General features: G+C 42.4%; 2 protein-coding genes across 2 annotated transcripts in view; both read right to left on the bottom strand.

Moving 5' to 3' along the window:
- The window catches only part of oc90 (otoconin 90), a 16631-nt gene extending 5649 nt beyond the window's left edge, over positions 1 to 10982 (bottom strand). The window contains exons 1-12 of the mRNA XM_016663966.1: positions 7925 to 10982; positions 7694 to 7762; positions 6194 to 6368; positions 5146 to 5252; positions 4940 to 5071; positions 3746 to 3796; positions 3207 to 3257; positions 2547 to 2657; positions 2318 to 2371; positions 2030 to 2158; positions 1231 to 1389; positions 424 to 579 (exon numbers count right to left, since the gene is read on the bottom strand). Of these exons, the coding sequence (XP_016519452.1) occupies positions 424 to 579; positions 1231 to 1389; positions 2030 to 2158; positions 2318 to 2371; positions 2547 to 2657; positions 3207 to 3257; positions 3746 to 3796; positions 4940 to 5071; positions 5146 to 5252; positions 6194 to 6368; positions 7694 to 7762; positions 7925 to 7967 (1237 nt within the window). The 5' untranslated portion in view covers positions 7968 to 10982. The remainder of the gene's footprint in view (positions 1 to 423; positions 580 to 1230; positions 1390 to 2029; positions 2159 to 2317; positions 2372 to 2546; positions 2658 to 3206; positions 3258 to 3745; positions 3797 to 4939; positions 5072 to 5145; positions 5253 to 6193; positions 6369 to 7693; positions 7763 to 7924) is intronic.
- A 281-nt stretch (positions 10983 to 11263) lies between these two features.
- hhla1 (HHLA1 neighbor of OC90) overlaps positions 11264 to 21571 on the bottom strand; it is a 19215-nt gene continuing 8907 nt past the window's right edge. The window contains exons 4-13 of the mRNA XM_016663956.1: positions 21552 to 21559; positions 21330 to 21441; positions 21178 to 21261; positions 20489 to 20545; positions 20253 to 20333; positions 19274 to 19306; positions 17747 to 18454; positions 14670 to 14808; positions 12946 to 13028; positions 11264 to 12017 (exon numbers count right to left, since the gene is read on the bottom strand). Of these exons, the coding sequence (XP_016519442.1) occupies positions 11974 to 12017; positions 12946 to 13028; positions 14670 to 14808; positions 17747 to 18454; positions 19274 to 19306; positions 20253 to 20333; positions 20489 to 20545; positions 21178 to 21261; positions 21330 to 21441; positions 21552 to 21559 (1349 nt within the window). The 3' untranslated portion in view covers positions 11264 to 11973. The remainder of the gene's footprint in view (positions 12018 to 12945; positions 13029 to 14669; positions 14809 to 17746; positions 18455 to 19273; positions 19307 to 20252; positions 20334 to 20488; positions 20546 to 21177; positions 21262 to 21329; positions 21442 to 21551; positions 21560 to 21571) is intronic.

Genomic DNA, 21571 nt, shown 5'->3' with positions numbered 1-21571 from the left:
CCTCTTCGGACCTGGCTCCGCCCCTAATGACAAACATCAGCAGGTTCACCTCCTGTGAGATGTTTAATCTGTGATTTATGAGCTTCCCACCACTAAAGGGTCAGAGGTCAACTGATTATCCTCCTCAGACAGTTAACTCTGTACGTAGCCCTCATGTGACCCCACACTTCTACTAAGGCAGCCATCTTGGTAGGTATCTGTAACTACAGCTGGTATAGAGATGCTATGGTTCGATCTCGACAGCAGCCATCTTGTTGATGCAGCCGTCTCTTGCAGCTTGGTCAGGCGTGATAACATAAAGTCTTTAAATCGTCATGGTTCATCTAAGTTTGCGAAGGATGCTGCCTACCAAGATGGCGGCTCAGTGACTGCAGATTTTATGGGTTTAATGTATGAAACCCTGAGCTGCTTTAACAGCCGTACCGTCTTCCTCCTGCGAGCCTTCCTCCTCCTCCTCCTCTTCCTCACACAGAGGCGTCGTCGTCGCTGTGATTGGTGCAGATTTCCCAGCTGACGCTGAGCTTCCTGTGGGTTTGGTCTGGCTGATGGTTGGAGATGCAGGTGACAGAGGCTCCACACCTGCAGCAGATTAAAGGTGAAGATCAGAAGATTCCTGATTTTCCTGAACCTGGTGGAGATTTTCACCGAGTCTCCAAGTCCGAGTCCAGCCGTCTACAGAGGAAACAGGAAGTACAAGTGAAGAGACCCTCAGATGACCTCTGACCTGCTCCCTCCTTTGCAGCTGGAGCCAACATACAGCTGCTAGAAGCAGCTCATTAATATTAATGTTTGGCCTGACAGCTGCCAGGATTCCCAGCTCCGCTGTCCCAGAGCCTCAGGGCGTCACTGCAGACCCAGTCAACAGGAAAACGGTTCCTCCACCCGGCAGGGAACCGGCGCCGGACGACCCAGCAACTCAGAACCTGATTTTATGAAGCTGCAGAGAGAGCAGAACGGATGCTGGAACGTTTCCTGCAGAGTTCTGGGGTTTCCTGAAACCAGTGGCATCTACTGGTGAGTTATGACCGTTAAAACCAGCATGATGGGAAAAATGGATTTCTTATTCCACATTCATTCACAGAGTTTCAGTGTTGGATAAACAGTCAGACATCAGATTAGCTCAATTCATTTTTACATCATAAAATGTTTATATAATAACTCTAAAACATTCATTCTAGTTTTATTTGCGTGACTTTCAGCGGTTTTAGCATTTCTTGTTAAAACGTTTACCGGTTCCGTCCAGCAGCGTGTTCCTCAGGGATGCTGTGGTCAGAACCGACGGCGCAGCGCCAGCAGCAGGAATCTGCGTTGCTGTCTGATCCATCCCATAATAAACCCCAGCAGGGCTCCATGGAGACGGCGGCCCGTTTGGGGCCAACTGGACTGGATCTGCAGCAGATTCAGAAGGTTTCAGCTGTAAAATCCAACGATGGGAAGCGATTCGTCATCCTGAGCTGTGAGCTTAACCCCGCCCCTTTCACACTTCAGACCAATCACTGCTCATCAGTCTGACATCAAACCAGGTGACGATCCGGTTCTCAACACCAACAAAACAAAGACAATTGTTGTGGATTTCTCCTTCCTCCTAAACATGGTGAGGAAACGGAGGCTGTTGACGAAATCACACTCCTAAAAACCTGAGATAAATCGTTGGCACCTCCCACCTGGTGAGGAAAGAAGAAACTTTTCCTCCTCAATAAACTCAGAAAATCTAAACTTCCTCCCCCGTTCTGCAGGAGGACAGGAGGAAGAACCCTGAGCTGCTGCTTTCAGCTTTTTATTAAAACTAAAAACGAAACAGATCAGATTCTGGTGCAGTTTAACCATTTTACATTCCTGACTCAGTCAGGAGGATCTAGAACAACTTTAATGAACATTTCATCTGTAACAAATACATTCTAACATAAAAGCTACAAAAATGTGACATGTGAATTATAAAAAAGCAACATGAACCTCTGCTCCTTGTTAGAATCAGGAAACATGATATCTGCATTAAAAACAGACTGGTTTCCATGTTTCTGTGGCTCACCGGGGCTCCTGGGGGTCATTGGGCTCCTGGGGCTCCTGGGGCTGATTTGTGCAGGACTCTGGGTCATCTGATCTTCAGCTTGGTCCTCCCACTCCACTTCTTCTTCTTCTGCTGCCGCCTCTCCCAGGCCTTTGGATGCAGAGATTGGAAACGTCTGAGCCAAGTGAGTCACTCAGTGGGCAGAGAAATGATTTGTGGAGCCATTTGTGGGACCATCAGCTCCAAATGGATTAATTAGCAGCTCAGGAAAAAGATCAGAAACTAAAAAACAGGAGATTTAAACGTTACCATTAGAGATCAAACTCTGGTGTTTCAGCTCTGCTGCCTGCTCCTCCCACTGCTCTGCAAGAAAACATTTACATGCAATGAAACTTCAGTTTCATATTTTCAGTTTTGTGCGTCTTTTAGAAACAGATTCGGCTTCAGAGGAGCAGGAGAAACTTTTTCATTTAAAATCCGTTTCTGCTGCTCATGTCTGCAAACGTCGCAGCACGGCGCCGTTCCTCTCTGGTCGTACCAGGACCGGTCCGGAGGACGGTTGGTTCTGGTGGTCCGGTGATGAATTCCCCGTCCAGCCCACCCGGATCAGTTTGGGTTTCCACAGCACCGATCATCGCCCGGTCCAGTTCTGATGGTTCAGAGGATGTAAAAGTCAGAAAGGAGGTTTGATAAAGAACCAAGATTAAAAATGACGTGTTTATTATCATGGTCTTCTGCAGCTGCCACAGAAACCTGAAGATAATCAGGAAGATAATCAATAATCTACAGTTCGTCTGTTTTATATGATGTTTGTTCAACACTTTGGTCACTTTTATCTTTAATGTTTATAAATAAAGTTGGCTTGGTTACTTTTATCATTTCCTTTTATTAATACATTCAATTAATTTTTCCTATAACAATACAACATATTAACCAATTAATATGCTGTATTATTTATCCACATTATATATATTATATTGTATTATATATATTATAACCATAATATATTATGTATATTATGGACAAATATAAATATACAAAGAATGTGAGGCTAAACTGCCATTACTTTCTGTTATTGAAGTTAAAACGATTTATTTTCTCTAAAATCCTCATAATTAAACAGAATTAAAGTTAATTATTATTATTATTCAGAAGGATAAAGTGTGTGGTATGTTTCCTGTGGATCCAGGATGTTCACCTGCGGGCGGCGGGGCGGCGTTGGACAGCTGCTCTGCTGCTGTGAGAACATCTGGAAAGAGGAAGGATGAGGTCGTTAGAGTCCAGGCAGGAAAACAGCCAGCAGTTGGACGTTAGCAGGATTTTAAGCTGAGCTCGTCCTTCAGAGGTGGAACAATCGTCGTATTCTGATTGGTTCAAACAGAGGCTTCCTGCGTCAGCTTTCAAAGAGAAAAACTCTGACTGAAGCCTTGAAGACCTCCAGCAGGCTCCACTAACTTTTCTCTGTGAAGTTGACTTCTCCACTTTAATGACCTCCACTTCAACTCAGACTGAGAGCAGCTCAGCCTCTTCCTGCAGCTATATTTAGACACTCTGCTCTGTGATTCAATGATTTTTCTCCTCCCAGATGAACGTGGGCAGGAAGCTGCAGGATGAGACGTCAGGAGGTCGTTGTTTTAATTGGCTGAGGTGTGAATCAGCCGCTTGCTGCGGTCTGACCCTCTCCAAACGTGACGCACCGTCCAGAGACGAGTGGAGGCTCCGTCCTCTCAGCCTCACCTGTTCCATTGACGACGACGTCAGCCTCTGCCACGGCGCCGCCGAGCCAATCTGAAACGAGAACCAGACTAATGACAGATCCCAGCCGCTGACCGGACTCCGACCCGGATCAGGAAGAGAGGAGGAAGATGAGAAAATGAGTCAAGCTGCTGCAGAAACCAGAACCCAATTAACAGAACCAGAATTTGAAAGAGCAGCATCAAACTCAAGTTCAGAAACTAAAACATAAACCATTCAGAAACTTCTGGAACACCAGTGAAACCAGTCAAACATCAGCGTCCAGTGACCAGAAATCTGCAGCTGCCCACTAAGAGTAGAGGTTAAAGGTCAGATGACTTTACCCCTTCTATGCTTATTGTGTCTTTTTCCTCAAACAGCCACAGAGGCGTGTTATTTTCCACAGATGCCAAGTGATGCATATTCTACACATACTGAGGATCATATTGTAGCAATTTGCTGCCATCTAATGGTTGGAACCTAATCTGACTTCTTGCAATCTAAATACATAAATCAATATTTGTAGTTTGTAAAATTAAACAGTAAACGATTTTACTGCAGTTTGGGTTATTTAGCCTGTCAAAGAAAAAAAAAGATTCATTTTTCTAAGTTATTCATTTATAAATGTCATAGTTTGACGCTAAATATGTTTAGTTTGAAGCGGTTTAGCTAAATACTTAATTAGCTAACCAAATATTTTATTTAGCTGGTGAACTAAATACTTACTTTGGAGCCAAATATTTGGTTAGCCAAGCTATATATTTAGTTCAAAACTATATATTAATCTTGCTAACTAAATGTTTATCTCAAATCTAAATATTTAGTTTGTCTCCAAACTAGAGCTAAACGTGCTAGCTCTATGTAGCCAGTTAGCTAGCTAAATATTTAGATTGGTAATTTTTGACTATAACTTAAAAACAAACCGTGACATCGTGGTAACATCCAAACTAATTCCAATCTCAGTTTAGCATCTACTTAAAGAAAAAAACACTTAATGTCATTGTTAATAAATGAAAGCAGTTTACGGACGAGTCTGTGGCTGGAAACCAGTTTATTTAAGATCAACCAATTTCACCGCCAACAGGTCAAATATAACGTCAGATGTACCTTGATAAGAGATTTCCAATAATAATAATATAAATATTAATAATTATCCGAACAGTTTGCTGTAAAACGGATGTAACCGATCCAACCCACCTGTAGCATTTCCAGCGGAGCAGGCGGCCTCCGTCAGGCCCCTCAGACTCGGGTTGCAGCGGCTCCGCGTCAAGCAGTCGATGGCGGCTCGGTCGCATCCACAAAGCCTCTGCTGACACGGGTCGCCAACGTCTGCAGGAGAAAGAGGAACCATGAACCCAAATCCTCAGACAGGATCTCCAGGTTCTGTTCAGTCTGAGACTCACCGCAGCTGCTGGTTTCTGCGGAGCAGGAGAAGTTATACGGAGGCGGAGGCAGCCGCTGCCTGCAGGGGGCAGCACTCTGGTAGCACTGCCTGTGAGCTGCACAGCAGCTGCAGCAGAAGAAAACAACAAAAAAACATGAGATTTACTTAAACCTGACAGCATTTTATATCTAACCAGAGGCAGAGAACCCAAAAATTACACTCAATTAAAAGTAGCAATACTTCAACGTATTTTTCTTCAGGGTTAAAGGCTTTTTTGTTAAAGGTTTTCTTCACTTCTTGGGTACTTGTTCAATTTTTCATTTTTTTATTTTTTAACCTTTTCTTAACGGATGGATCAAAATATAAAGTTAAGTGGAAATTGTAGTATTTTAAGGACAAAAATTACAATAATTCATATAAGTAACAAAAAATAATAAAATCAGGTAAAACAAGTCTTTCCCAGATCAGTTCCTTTCAATAAAAAACTTATTAAACTTTAACAAAAACTACAGGTGTGTTTCTGTGTCTGTTGAATTTTTGGTTAAACCATATTTGTTTTTCATTCAGTGGGTAGAAAATCCAGAAATTTTACTCAAATAAGAGTAAAAATACCTCATAATAAAATTACTCAGGTAAAAGTAGAAAGTACAGCATAGTAAAACTAGAAAACTCCTGAAGAAATTTACATGGGGCTGCAGAAATGTGCCCATCACTTCGGACCCAGCGTTTTAGCTGCAGCTCACAAATGCCCCAAATATCCAGACATTCTATTGGGTGTAGAACAATAGGTGCCTGCCATGACTGCTCTCCCTATGCATTGCATGGCAGGTCCCAAATACTCCTAAAAGTTTTTTTTTTTTTTTCAAAAAAAGTTACTCAAGTAAATATAACTGGTTACAATCCAGCTCTGTTTCTAAAGAAAATCAAATTTACAGAAGTCAATGTATTTCTAATCATTGTTCCAAATTCTTCTTCTGCTTAAAATGTGTTCAGATGAGCATCAAAGTTTACAGATTCTCCTCTAATCAATGAGATGAGGATCTGGGAATCATCTGGGCTTCGTTTACGTGTCCAGAGGATCCACCGGGTTCCCAGACGCCACATGTCTGCAGGAGCAGCCGTAGTCCTCCAGGTCCCGCGGACACAGCCCTGATGCACACCGCAGCCTGGACACGAAGCTCAGCAGCGAGGGGAAGTTATCGAAGACGGCGTGGAGCCAGACGAAGCGCAGACCCAGACAGTCTGATGGAGGAAGGAGAAGATGGAGCTGGTCAAATCGAAACCAAGCTTCAGCAGATTTCTGTCCGTCTCACAGACAATCCTGTCTGCAGGTTTCCAGAGGAGAGTTCATGTATGATTATTACACTCAGTCTCAAAAAATTAATCTAAAATCAATCATTTTGTAATAATCAGTAGCTTTGTTTTCTCACAGCTGCACAACTTTGGTTTAAATGTTAATATTACTTAAAGAGGGCTTTAAATCATCTTTTTGTGTCATAATTAAAGCAGATTTTTGCGTGTTTTGTAACGTTTCATCATATGAAACATCTCCTGCTGGCAGCATCGGTCACTCCTTACCATCATCTGATGTAGCATTTATTCAGAGGGATTCAAAAATCACTGAAGACAAATTTATTGGCATCAACAAGTGCTATCAAAATAAACTAAACAGTTTGAAAACTTTTCTTTACTAACAGAGAAAATGTCTCAAACTTTTAAATCAGTAATCTACGACTTTCTGATTCTCTGGATCATAAATATGACATGAGATCTTCAAACTGGCATCAGCCAATCAGGAAAATAAATTCAGCCTCTGGATTGGCTGCTTTGTAAACACCAACCAATAATGTGTCGTTAAACATTAAACTAAAGTATTTCAGCTTCCCAGGCTCTATGAAAAAAAAAAAAAAAAACAGTTGATTTTCTGCGAATAATTTGGGAAAACAAACAGAAACCAGGCGAACGTCCACTGAGGCTTTTCAGCATCAAACTCTCCCGGTGGGTCTGCTGTGAAACAAGTTGCTCAGTACGGTGGAGGAGGAGTGATGCTGTGGGACTGTTGCTCTGCCTCATCAGACTGCATGAGTTCAGATTTTAAATAAGAATCATTTCTGACAGAAAAACTGAAAATGAGTCGTTATTCAGCAGAATAATGATCCAAACGAGTTAACAGAACATTTTCTTAAACATTAGTTTACTCTGATGCTTATTATGTTTCACATGGTGCCAATAACTGTTGAGGCTGTTTTTAAAGAGAGAGAGAAAGTTTAGGAACTGATTATCGTTCTAAAATGTGCTCCTTTCTGTTCAAAATAGTTTTTTTGCTTGAGTAAATAACAGCTAATTAAAGTAATTAAAGTAAAGATGAAAGTCCCTGAAGGAAACGTTCCTCCCTGCAGGCTGTGATCCGGTTCGGCTCGTTGATTCATCCTCTCGACCCGCTGAACCTTCAGCTCCTCTGGTTCATTAGGATTAATTCAAGCAGCTTGTGTGGTGACCGTTAACATGCCTGAAGTTTATTGTTCCAGATAAAAAATAAAACAACAATAATAAAGGATGTTTCTCACCAATTACATGACCTGCGTCTCGGCTGCTGCCCTCTGGGTCCGGACAGAACACGGAGCTGCCGGAGAGCGCTGCAGAAAAAAGAGGAGATTTAATTCATGCATGCAACATTTAACACATCAGCAGTTAATTGATTAATCATTGTGTGATTAGTGTAATTACACAAATAAAGGAAAGCATGAGGGCAGAGAGGGAGCAGCCTGCCTAGAGCTCAGTGATTGGGTGAAACTCACTGCAGGAAGCAGCCGGCAGCATGAAGATCCACAGCAGAAGCATGATGAGATCCTGCAGAGAAAATCTGATTGGAAAAACATTAGAGCCACAATAAAACAAGAACAGATGGAGGAAGCCTCCAGATGAAAACTATGAAGCTTTTATTGGAGAAAAATTCAGAGCTGCGATCCGCACTGGCCCTTTAAGGCGGCGGTTAGCTCATGGTGACCCCACAGCCACCAACTCTGACCCCAAACACCGTCACATCCGCGCTGATGTCGATATATAATGAATCCCTAAACACTTCTAGTGCTAGAATAACAAGCTATTTAACAGAAGCTAATGCTAAAACAGAATACCAACAAGCTATTTTGTAGAAGCTAATGCTAAATGCTACCAACACAGCATGTAGCAGCAGCTAATGATAAAATGTCGTATCAAAAACACTAAAGCATTAAATTCGGCCATGTTGATGCCCTCCATGTGTCAATGACATCACATTTCACCCTCCACAGGATCAGATCTGTTTTTGCTTCAGGAAGTGATTCAGATTTCTGCCATGTTTCAGTTTGACTGTTGTTCAGTTTTACATAAATTCCTGCTGCAGTTTGTTTCCTTTAATGTTTTAATTTGGTGCAGAGAGAACATGAAGCCAGCCGATCATAGTCGGCTTCATCACAGCCATCAGGGAGGAGGAGGGAACATCGGCTGTAACAGAGACCTGCATTTACTCCAGCATCTCACACCAGCTCCATAAATTACCCCCATCACCATCATGATTATTGCAGCTGCGCCAGACGAGACCTTCAGCGCCCGCTGCATCAGCGGTTAATGGCTCCAAACCGCTCAGCCCACCTGTGGCTCTGCTCCACCACACCAACAAGTGGGTTGATGATGCTTCACAGAGCCGGCTGGGTTTCACCTGCAGCGGGAAGCGATATCACTGCCTCGCTGCTACACTTTATCTCTAATGTCAGCTGAAGAGCCTGAGCCTCCGTGTTAATGGAGACAGCGGCCTGCTGAGGCACAGGAGCTCCGGCTTTACCGCCCCAGATTATCAAACAAGATTATACGACAGCCTGTTAGCATGCTAAATGCTAATCATGAAACGATCCGACGGGTTTGTATTTTGGACATTTCGGCACAAACGTCTGATACCAACAGCCAAGCACGGTGGTGGAGGAGTGATGACTGCTGAGGTTGAGCTGGACCTGCATGCACAGCCCTGCACTGTGATTTAATCCAGATTTTACATCTAAACAGGAGCAAATAAGCTGATTTAAGGCAAGATGGCAAAAATCAAACACAAACTAAACTTAAAGACGTGTTGAGAAGAATTTAAAGAAATTCATGTTTGGACTTTGAGGGATTTTTCATGTAGTAAACTCCAATAAAATCATGTTGCCACCAGTGCAGAGCTTCCTCAACAATGGCAGCAGGTGAAGAAAGGGAAGTAAAGAAACCACTTCTGTCCAAGGAAACCATGACTGACTGGAACAGAAGAACCAGGACGGAGAGCGGAGGCCCGGTGGAGCCGTTTCTCCTGACTGTCTCCAACACATGGAGAAGAAAAGCTGAGAGCTTCCAGCAGCAAAGGATCAAAAATGGAAACAAAGAGCAACTTTTCTGGCATCCAGGAGCAATTTGGTGAGAAACTGAAACAGTCCGACTGAAAACCCAGAGAAAAGTTTTGAAAAATGAACAAACTGATCGACTCTCGATGGGTCGGCCTCCAGGATTTGGTCCCAGAGTTAACATCCAACATGAGGAAGAATAAACTCTAGACTTCTGGAGACCTCTTCTATCTTCACCCTGAAGTCCTCCTGTAGTTTTGTTCATTGGTTTGTTTTCTTCCAGCTGCCCTGACTCGACCTCGCCTGCCTGTTTTTCAGTCGACCTCCAAACGACTCCAAGGACAGAAACATCCAGAGAGGATCTGCAGGAACTTCCTTCAGCTAAAAATCAACTTATTGTTAAATATCAGCCTGAATATTCACAGAACATTTTTATTTAGCAGGAAAACAACAAATATTAACATCCATTTAATGCATCTGTCAAACAAACTGGAAGGTCTAACCTTATTTGTGTTCCAGACGTTGGAGTTTGTTCCTTCGCTCTGCTGCCTCCAGCCAAAGTGGGTCAGGTTCTGTTCCCAGCAGAATGAATCCTCAGCTTCTGTAGCTGTTTATCACTCCGACCTGAGGAGGAGGAGGAGGAGGAGGAGGAAGAGGAGGAGGAAAGAGCCTCCAGCTCTTACCGGCTATCGGGTGACACCTGAGCAGAAGCTTATCCCGGTCCGGTTCCCGTGCAGGTATGTCAGGGTTTTTTATAAATGCAGGCGGGTCCGGCAGGGGGATCCACAGAGCCGCCTTTGTCCAGCAGGGTTCTGGATCTGCGACCCGGGAGGATCAAACGGGTCTCATCTGATCCTCCCGGGACTTCGGATCAATGAGTGCAAACAGGAGGGAGGGGCCGGCCCGCCGGAGCAGCAGGCCGACAGCGAAGCTTTGAGTCGGACAGGTGAGAAGATCCAGGTGTGACAGAACACCTGAAGGCTTTTCATGAAAATCTGACCCGTTTCTAAGATCCGAAGTAAAAACGTCTCCAACATCAAAAGATCTACGGCTTTATTTACATTTATCGTTTATTTAATTCAATCTATGAAAACAGGTAAAAATAAATGTTTGGATGAGAGAAATAATGAACTTTTAGTTCCAACGATTCCCTCAGAGCTGCTGGATGAAAACTGAGCAACGAAGAAAAACCAAGACTCAAAGTTTGGATCAGGTCTGAATGGAGGTTTGTTCATTCTAGGAAGACTAGAAGAGACAGACGTCTCTGTCATCTCCTGAAGGAGGTCTTCACACAAGCAAGGATGAACTGAGGCGGTTTTGGAAACGGCTCTTTGGGAATATTGTTCTAGAAAACAGTTAAGATCCAGATTTGTTCCTCACTTCCCTCGACGTGTCCAGGAATAATTTTACTCCTTTTGAGATAAAAACCTTAAAAACTTGCTACCAGCTCTGCTTCCTGAATAAATAAAGCCTTAAATTCCCAAACTGGACGAAGAGCCACAGAGTTCTGACCTCATAAAGCATGAAAAATGTTCTGAAGAGCTTTTGTCCCCAACAGAAAGTCAGGATTTTTATTTAATAAAGATTTCTAAGAGAAAAGGCTTAAAAGAAGCAGCTTTTCCATAAAAATGACTCCAGATAAAATAAAACTCAAATTCACCACAGATCTAAAAAACATCTAAAGATAAGAAATTATTAAAAACGTCCCAGAGGAACGATCAACATGGCGTTTACTTCATTTAACTTGTGGAAATCTTTAAAAAAAGCCGATCAAACAGTTTGAAATATTTTAAATACTTTAATAAGACTGTAGAAATGTTAGTAAACAAGCATCTTTCATGAATTAAAAGCCAAATTATCGACATGCAAACCAAAACTCAAGCACAGCGACTTCCTGACCGCCAGAACGAAAACCAGTTTCTCTGCTTGTTTTCTACAGATAAACGTTTCTGTCTTTTATGGGTAAAATCCTCTGAACTCTGAAAACACTGGATCTGATGAACCTGCAGCATGAGGAGTAATAAATAGACGAGACGCTCACACTACAAATCCTTAACGGAAACCTCGTTTTCTTCTGAAATGTGTTTGTTTTCCAGCTGAATTATGCAGGATGTTCGTCACATTCAGGGTAAAAAACTGAGATTATTCGTCATGGCGTCATGTTTCTTCTTCATGACATTAAACAGCCATTTACTTTTTAAACATGAAGAACAAATCAAATATTTAAAAGTCACATGGATTAAAGTTTACGTTCATCAACCTGATGTTTTCATTGCAGGTCGGATTAAAACAAACTGTAAACAGAGGCAACCAATAAAGACTAATGTTTTAAAACTAGCTTCTTCTCTTAAATAGACTTTATTTATATTTTGCATGGCAGATTAGTGATTAATATCCAGATAAAAGGTGCAAACTGCATGTTTTGTGAATCACCAGCAGCTTCCAGCTGTTGTTGGAAGATGAACGGCTCTTTGTTTCCGCCGCTTCCTGGCGGGTCACAGTTTGTTGCACATCTTAGACAAGCATCTCTGTTTCAGATCTGTGGAGGGAGGAGGAGAACCGAGAAGGTTACAGCCGGGAACCCGACACCAGAGGAAGAACTTCAGAGCTTTGTGCTGGAACAGGAACCGACGGAAACACGATGATGGACCTGCAGTCAGACCTCCTTCTGCTGCGTCAGACAAAGATCAAGAGAAACTTTGATCCTAAACACCTAAGCGTTTAATGAAGATCCAGGTTGCCATAGTAACACCACTGATTCGTCTGTGTTCATTAGTGCTTAATGAGAAAACCCCTCAGAGGTTTAAAGGGACTCTCTGTAGATGTAACTTTATTTATTTTACACTTTTTACAGATGGATTTACATCATTTCCATTAAAATATAAAGGATAAACTAAAAACTCCACAAACCAACAGTTATATCCTGTCTTGATGTTATGAAATATTAAATAATTAGCAATAATGTCTAATGAACAAATATGGGATGCGGCTTCAAAAACATTCTGCACAAATAAATAAAAAGCTTTAAAGCCTCTGGGCTCAGGGGCCCTACAGAAAAGGCTCGGTCACTTTCATGGATTGTTCTTCACTTCTGTGCTAAACTGTGAAAAGTTAAATAAATATTCTAGATCTAATTCAATATCAAAACATGAATCTATTTATTCGCAGAACCAAAAATCAGATGGAGGCGACAGGAACTGGTCTTAAATGTTCGTCAAGGCGCCTCGGCTGCAGAACGTGTTTCAGATTCTTCTCATGTTGCCAAAAACGTCTTAATAAATATATACAAGAAACATTTTAAGGTGAAATTGTGTTTTTTTTAAATGCCGTGCCATTTTTGAGGCACTAACTCCATGTTTGTCTCAGCGCAGGTGGAGAACGAACCAATCAAATGGTTCATTTTCTGACCGGTTAGTTTCTGTGAAACGTCGTTTTCAGTTTTTCGCCTCGGATCTACAGTCACTTACTTCTGGAGAAGGAAACTCTCTTGACTCTTCGGCACACCTCGAACGTGTGCTCCTCGTACCACAGGAAGCTGTCGTCACAGTATCTGTCAGAGCAAACAGAAATGAAACATTCAGAAATGAAACATTCAGAAATAAAACATTCAGAAATAAAACATTCAGAAATGAAACATTCATCTTGGTGAAAAGTGAAGAACGACGGGGATGAAAACATGAGGCAGTCACTGAAAATCAGAAACGATTTTCAGTGACTTCAGGAGAGCTGAAGTCAGACCTTTTCCTCCCCTCACTGTGACACCAGGCTGGTTGCACCTCCAGGGTTTCTCCTAAACCAGCGTATCAGATTGGGTTGCCATGGTAACGGGTTACATCAGGAGAGTTCTGGTTCTACCTGAAGGTTTCCTCTCAGTGGAAAACCATCCAGGTCCAGAAGGCGGCAACCAGCTACCAACGGTAACAAAGTCAACGACCCAGAATGAAGTTCTGATCCGAGTCGGGCCGACCCACAGCAAGAAGATGATCATATGATTTACCAGACCAGACCAGACCACACCAAACCAAACCAAACCAGACCAAACCAGACCAGACCAGACCAGACCAAACCAGACCAGACCAAACCAAACCAAACCAGACCAAACCAAACCAAACCAGACCAAACCAAACCAAACCAGACCAAACCAAACCAGACCAGACCAAACCAGACTAGACCAAACCAAACCAAACCAAACCAGACCACACCANCAGACTAGACCAAACCAAACCAAACCAGACTAGACCAAACCAAACCAGACCAGACCAGACCAAATCAGACTAGACCAAACCAAACCAAACCAGACCAGACCAAACCAAACCAAACCAGACCAGACCAAACCAGACTAGACCACACCAGACCAAACCAAACCAGACTAGCCCAAACCAGACCAGACTAGACGAAACCAAACCAAACCAGACCAGACCAAACCAAACCAGACCAGACCAGACCAAACCAGACCAAACCAAACCAGACCAAACCAGACCAGACCAGACCAAACCAAACCAAACCAGACCAAACCAGACTAGACCAAACCAAACCAAACCAGACTAGACCAAACCAGACCAGACCAGACCAAACCAGACTAGACCAAACCAGACCAGACCAGACCAAACCAGACTAGACCAAACCAGACCAGACCAAACCAGACTAAACCAGACCAGACCAGACCAAACCAGACCAAACCAAACCAAACCAGACTAGACCAGACCAAACCAGCCCAAACCAAACCAAACCAGACTAGACCAAACCAGACCAGACCAGACCAAACCAGACTAGACCAAACCAGACCAAACCAGACTAAACCAGACCATCAAACTTTTTTCTGGAAGGAAAACTGACCCAAAGTTCTCCAGTTCTCGGTCCGCCTACGTTCCGACCTCCATCTGAGACAACCAGTCTCGTTTTGGAAACGTTTCAGTTAATCTTGCTCAGTTTCTCCTGAATCCAACTTGCCACTAAACATACTCTGTGTGTTTATCTCAGATTATGGTTCCCTTGTTGGGATTATTATTCTTGTTGCTCAACCAGCTGCAACGACTCCAGAATATCTGCAAAAACTCCTTTTAGTCGTAAACCAAAAAGGGTTTTTAACCTTAGACCTGCATGTTTCTGTCCTTCTATCTGACCAGATGATGGATAATTTGACAGCCTGGCCAGTAGGGGGCGGCGGAGTCACTCAGGAACGTGTGGAAACCTTTTGGTGCGCGTCGGGCTCAGCGGCCTGCAGAGGCACTGGGAGAAGAACCGGCAGAGCTCCAGGATGCAGGGCTGCAGCTTCAGCTCTCCGAGCGTCTCCGCTTCGCCGCCAGGCTCCGGCCTCCTCCAGGGACAGCCTCTCGAGAGACAGGGTCAAAGGTCACTTCAGTCAGAGACTCAGCACATCCACAGTCCCTGAGGTCTGCGTCTCTATCTACTGCCTGATTACAGATTAGAAACCAACAAGCAAAAGGTGAAATACAAGCAAACATAATTAATCTCTGGGAGGAAAACGTTTCCTGCTGCATCGACGTTTAAATTCAAATCAGGAGATTCTTCGTTACAAACGTCGTTAATCCATTAGAGGAGCAACCGCTCCTCATTAGCATAAAACAGATTTCAACAAAACTAAGGAGACATTTAGAAACTCACCCTGCAGAAAGGAGCACAATTCAGATCAAGTATAGGTGAATATTAACTCAGTAAATTATTTAAAATTATTTTATCCATTAATTAAGGATAAATCTTTAATTATTGATAAATCTTTAAATCTCTGTGGAGAAATTTTGACCCTCTGGTTTGGAGAAAAGTTTTTATTCAGGTACATTAGAGCATATTAGGACATAAACAGTTTGCTTTAGATCATTTCACTCCAGCTTAAAGCCCTGACTTTGACTAGGCCACACCAAAACCTTTGTTTATTTTTAACTTTCTGACTTGGTTTGCTTTGGGTCATGATGCTGATCCAACCTGTAAGGCTTCCTCTGCTCAGCCTGTTCTCACCGACTGTCAGATGCTTTGGTCACTGCCTGATGGAACCACTTACACACATGTATGACGCAGAAACGTTTTCTAGAAAACAAATCTGAAATTTTGAGAATAATCTCAGATATTTACTAAAGGAAAAATAAACCAATTCTGACTTTTTTTTATTATTTTTTTTTTTTAGAAATTTCAACGTTTTTCTAGAAAATTTGCAACTTTTCAAACTCATAAACTCATTTAATGTTTTATTCCTAAAACATTTCTGAGATTAATCTTAAAATTTCTGATTTTTTTTTCAAACTCATAAATTAAATTAAATTTTTCTTCTTAGAAAATTTCTGAGATTATTTGGTGGAAATGAACCCCTCCCTCCGTCCAACCAGTACTCCCAGTGGTGACGTCCAACAGCTCCTGGATGTCCAACACACCTGAACCAAAGGACTGAATCACCTCCTGCTGTGAACCAGTTCATGTGATTCAGGTAGAGATTCCTCTGAACATGTTCGTCTGTTTCTGTCATTTTGCTCCATCATCTGCCTGCAAACCTTTGATAAAGGAATCAACATGAATATAAACCTGAACTGCATCTTTTCCCCAGATCAGATCAGATCAGATCAGATCAACCCTCTCAGTTTTCCCTCCCAGCTGATCGGAGCCGATTGATCAGCTGATCGATCATCAGATCGTGGTTCGTGTTTCTGTGCCCGCAGCAACTTGCGCAGCTAAAAGCTCATTTTACTGCAAACTAAAGACAAACTGCGCAGGCTGCTGCAGCTCCGCCTGTTGCTAGGCAAAAGTCAAGGTGATGGAGGAGGATGGACGGTTTTTCTTCTGCTTTTGCAGTGTGATGTTACCGCCATCTAGTGGTTCTGATGAGAACTGCGGACCAAGCCAAGATTCACCCTGAACTCCAGATTTAGACCAACATTTTAAATCTTTTGTCTTTTAAATACATTAAAAAAACAAAGAAAACTTTAGAGTGAATTTTTAAAATAAATTACCTTGATAAATAAAACAAAAAAGAGATTTAAAAGAAAAATTGGCATAAAAACACCAATCCTTAAAATTAAAATAAAGAAACAATTGGTATTTATGTAAATCTAATAAAAAATGCAGATATTTATTAATCATTCCTTTTTAAGCGTTGGTGCTGTTCTGTATTAAATCTCCTCCATAAAGAAGGGCTGCACCTCCTGTTGCCATGGCGACCGTCTCCGGCTCTGCCTCCTCCATCTGCAACATCTCCACCCCCTCGCCCGCCTCGCCCCCCGTCAGCCTCAAACTGAATCAGACGCCATCGATGAGCCCAGAAATGACGGCGGACGGTTCTGATGCTGCTCTGTTCGGGTCAAGCGGGCCGAGCGGTACCGGCACTCAGCTGGAGGACAGCAGCATGACGATGCCTCCAAGCTGCTCCTCCATGTTCATATCAGTCAGAGTCATGTCTCTGTTTTGTCTCAATGTGACAAAGAAAAACAAATAAAAACGTATTTAATGCTTGTTTGACGTCAGACGAGACGCTGCGCTGCAGGAAATCACTACAGAATAAGTTCCTCATTGTTCCAGCAGTAAAGATGCTGAAGAGGGGAAACGTTAGTTGTTGCTCTGATTTGGAGAAAAACTTGATATAGAAATAAATCAGGAAACATTTTCAGCTGCCTGGAAATCCAACAGGTTGTGAATCTTTAAAATTTAAAAGCATATTTTTGTTTATTTAACCTGTTATAAAGAAAAATGTGGGTTTCATTTTCCAAAGTCACATTTTCATCATGTCAGAATCCAAACTAAATATTAAACATTTAGCTTTTAAATGAAACTTGTAGTCAGGAAGCTAAAAAGGAGACATCTAGTTCACAACTAAATGTTTAAATCAGAGGTAAATGTTTACTTTAAAAACTAAATGTTTATTTTTTTTAATCTAATATTTAGCAGCCAAGCTAACTATTCCAGTTGCTAACTACATTCTGGGTTAGAAACTAAATATTTATGTCCAAGCTAAATGTTTAGCTAATATGCAGGTTTAAGACTTTTAAGACGGTTCATCCATCCATAAATTATTTTTGTGAAAAACATTTTTATATTAGCTGAATATTTAGCTTGGACCTACATGTTCAGTTTGGAAAATAAATATTTAGCTTGAAGACTAAGTATTTAGTTCCCAACTCAGTGACTTTTGACCTTTAAAATGTTTGATTTTAAGAACTTCCTCCCATCATAAAAAAACCGGCCTTTCATCAGCAGCTGACCGCCTTCCTGCTCAGAAACCTGCTCAGTGTTCACCTGCTCAGTGTTCACCTGCTCAGTGTTTACCTGGTCTCTCCGTTTCTCTGGGCCGGTCAGGTGTTCTGTCTCTGCTGCTCGGCGTCGTCTCTGCAGGTCGTCCTGCTGGTCGGAGGGTTGAAGGTCTAGTGAAGGTCGTTTGTAGAGGAGATGTTGGAGAAATGCTTGTTTCCACCAGACTGTCAGGTGATTTCAGGGCGGCTGCTGCTGCAGGAGGTCGGGGTGTGACTGCAGGCGGAGCTGCAGCAGTGGCTGCTGATGTTGCTGCAGCTGCAGGAGGTGCTGCTGATGTGGCTGCAGCTGCAGGATGTCGGGCTGTGACTGCAGGCGGAGCTGCAGCAGCGGCTGCGGTTACGCCTGTGGCTGTGGCTGCAGCTGCTGATGTGGCTGCAGCTGCAGGAGGTCGGGCTGTGACTGCAGGCGGAGCTGCAGCAGTGGCTGCGGTTACGCCTGTGGCTGTGGCTGCAGCTGCTGATGTGGCTGCAGCTGCAGGAGGTCGGGCTGTGATTGCAGGCATAGCTGCAGCAGCGGCGCTGGCTGGTCGTCTCGTGGTTCCAGCTGATGTCGCCTCTGCTGCTCCTGCTGTTCTGATCTGTGGAGTTGAGACGCTTTGGCTCGTCCTGATGTTTGATGGACGTCCTGTAGTGAAGCCTGGAGGCCTGGAGGACGTCGGTGTGACCGCCACGGAGGTCGTGACCTTTAACGTTGTTGACGATGTTCTGCTCAGATGTGGCGAAGCTGGAGGAAACATGAGCAATGAAACCGTCACGATTTCTGCATCAAATTTAAGATTAAAGAAGCATAATGAGAAAGTTAAAAGACCAAATAATTACTTTTCAGTATGGACCCGGCTGTCAGAACTGTTACCTCACAACTTCCAGGAAATGATCATTAGGTTTTGGGAAAGTGTTCCTTAAGAGCAACCAGTAAAAGTACTTTATAAGTCCTGCAAAGGCAAATATTAACTTCCAGGACAGTACTTTGTAGTTCCCATGAAGGTTTCAGGAAATGACCTGCTACACTGCAAAACAACATCCTAATAAAGGATTTTTGTCCAGTTTCTTGAGTAAATATCGCAGTAAATGTGAAATAAGACAAAACTAACTTGGCAGATTGTTTCACTTATCAGACATTTTTCCCATTTTTTAAATGAACCAAACTGACAAGCAAATACGTTTGATCAATATTCAGTAATTATTGACATCTTTTCACATCTCTCGCTGAAAGTTAAGTTAGTTTTGTCTTCTGATTTTGAACTTTACGCTCTGAAAAGTATCAACTAGTTTGTATAAAGGCAACAAGTTTCCTTACAATTCATGGATTTTCCATCTGCTGTTATGGATTCTTATTTTCACAGGATTTAAATCTAATAATTTGCGGCGTTTTGTCACCAGGAATCAAACTTGTAAACATGCAGATGCCGCTGAGCTTAAACCAAATAATGGAGATTTATTGAGAAACACATTTTGAGTGAAATGAACCAAACCTGAGCAGAGGTCTAGACTAACACCTGGATCTGAGCTGAATAATCTGGTTTTTAAGACGCAGTCCGCTCACCAACAGGAAGTCGAATGGAGGAGAGGTTCGCCACTTTAAGAAAGACAGAAAGGTCAAAGGTCAAATGTTAATGTTCCTGTTTGATAAAAAATACACTGAAATGAAGCTGCTATTGTTTGCTAAACTGCTGCATAAAAAAGACCAAAAAATTATTAAGATCAAACAGAAATAAGTTTAAAGTTTATGGAAATACAACAGCAGATGAATAAATCTGAAAACAAACGTTTGAATTTCTGTCTGTTAGCGTTAGCTAAACCTGGCAGAGTCAGAAGCTAGCACGATGCTACGTTAGCCGGTTTGGCTAAAAGAGCTTTGGAAACAAAGTAAATGTAGATTATATTACAACAGATTATGTTAACAAATAAGTTTACAGCTTTAATCACACAGTTCAAGTCTTTTTACATTAAACCAGTTTTTCTGTAAAACTATTTAAAATATTTGATTCACTTCAGTAAATAAAACAGAAATAAATTTAGAAATGCAGACAATAGATTTTTCCATATTTATTCTTTTTATTTTACATTTTATTCAGACCTTCAGGAATATGAAAAGCGAACTAAAACAGTTCATCTGATTTTAATCCATATCCCAAATATTACAGATTCATATTTTCCTCCTTAATTCTTAAGTTTATTTGGGAAGTTTTTTTTTTTTAAATAAAATTTTAAGCCTCTTCCTAAAAATGCAAATAATATAAATTCTGGTCTTGACAATCATCTCTGCTTTAGACCAGGGGTGTCCAAAGTGGGTCCTGAAGGCATCCTGCATGTTTTAGTCTCTCCCTGGTTTTACACACCTGCACTGATTGATGCTCGTTAGAGGCCTAAGCAGAAAACTGACTTTCTGAGGAGATTGGTACAACCAGTAGGGAGGGAACCAAAACATGCAGCTTTTAACGGTTAAGTTTGAAACGAACAGCAGGTTTATTTAGTTTATAATTAGTGCATCTGGATTAAATCTCCCAGCAGATTAAACAAACCTCTGTTTGGTCCTTCAACAATCGTCTGGTTGAAGAGCGGCGTGACGGAGCCGTCGTCCCAGAAGCCGCTCAGCTCTCTGCCTGGACAAAACGCACTTCAGTCAGACAAAAGGCTCCGGGAAGATTCACTTCCTTTAGAGAAGCTAGAATGTTTTCTTCCATCAGCCTTGAAGACTCTGAGGGGAAAACATGACAGATGATTCTGGTTGAAGTCGCCGCAGCAGATCTTTACCTACCCGTCTTCCCCGCCATCACACAGATGTAGATGCAGTCGGAGTTGTTCCTCTGGCTGACTGAGACACAAACAGGAAACACATCAGACATTAAACAGGTCAAAGTTTCCAGTCAGAGCTGAACGCTGAACTTTAAGGGCCTCAAATCGCTCCAGATTAAACCAATCAATCAATATTCTGCATATTGATCCTCCTAATAACTTCTGTCCTTCTCATTCTTGTTTTCTTAGAGTTTGAAGCTGATCATCCTCAGATCATCGACCAGGAAATTATTCCTGGATCATTGGAGGAAACATTTGATCCAGATCTTCCCTCATTGATTCCTGGGCTGATTAAATTAAATATATTTGCTCTGTTTTTGTGCAGAACTTGAATTTGTCCTGGAGGTTTTCCTTGGACTGAACCGTCTCCTCTGCAGCTCCTCTCCTGCAGACGTTTCCTCCTGTCTGGGCCTGCAGACGGACCCGGTTCAAACCAGATCAAACCAGTTCAAACCAGATCAAACCAGTTCAAACCAGATCAAACCAGTTCAAACCACTTCAAACCAGTTCAAACCAGATCAAACCAGTTCAAACCAGAACCAGAACCAGGCAGAACCAGAACCGTATTTGTGTTTAATCTGAGCTGTTTAATCTGAGTGTTTATTCTGGGTGTGTTTAATCTGAGCTCAAACGGAGGCGTCCTGCTCACACCTGACAGGATGGAGGAGGACTTGAACAGCTCCTGCAGGAAGCTGGTTGAGTTTCCCATCACGTCCAGAAGGATGGCGGTGAAATCTTGGGGTGAAAAGGTTATGATGAGGAGAAGAGCTGCAGGTTTGGGTCGGGAGGAGCCGGGTTCTCACCGGTCAGGTCGTTGGTGTCGTTGGTGACGCAGTAGCAGAACCGCCTCCTGAACAGACCGCTTTCTAAGCTCTTCATACTGGAGACTAAAACACAGCAAAACAAAGAGAAATGCTGTATTATATATTTGTTTTGTCACCAAGATAAAATTATGTGACTGCAGCTGTACCCCACTGGCACCACCAGGTGGCAGTATTTGCACATGTTGAGCAGCGCAGTGAGACCTGCAGGCCTGATAAACATG

This window comes from Poecilia formosa, unplaced genomic scaffold, assembly GCF_000485575.1.
Source record: "Poecilia formosa unplaced genomic scaffold, Poecilia_formosa-5.1.2 Scaffold459, whole genome shotgun sequence".
In the NCBI taxonomy this organism is placed as follows: Eukaryota; Metazoa; Chordata; class Actinopteri; order Cyprinodontiformes; family Poeciliidae; genus Poecilia; species Poecilia formosa.
Note: the sequence above shows the minus strand (reverse complement) of the source record. Positions and strands in the feature narration are given on the sequence as shown.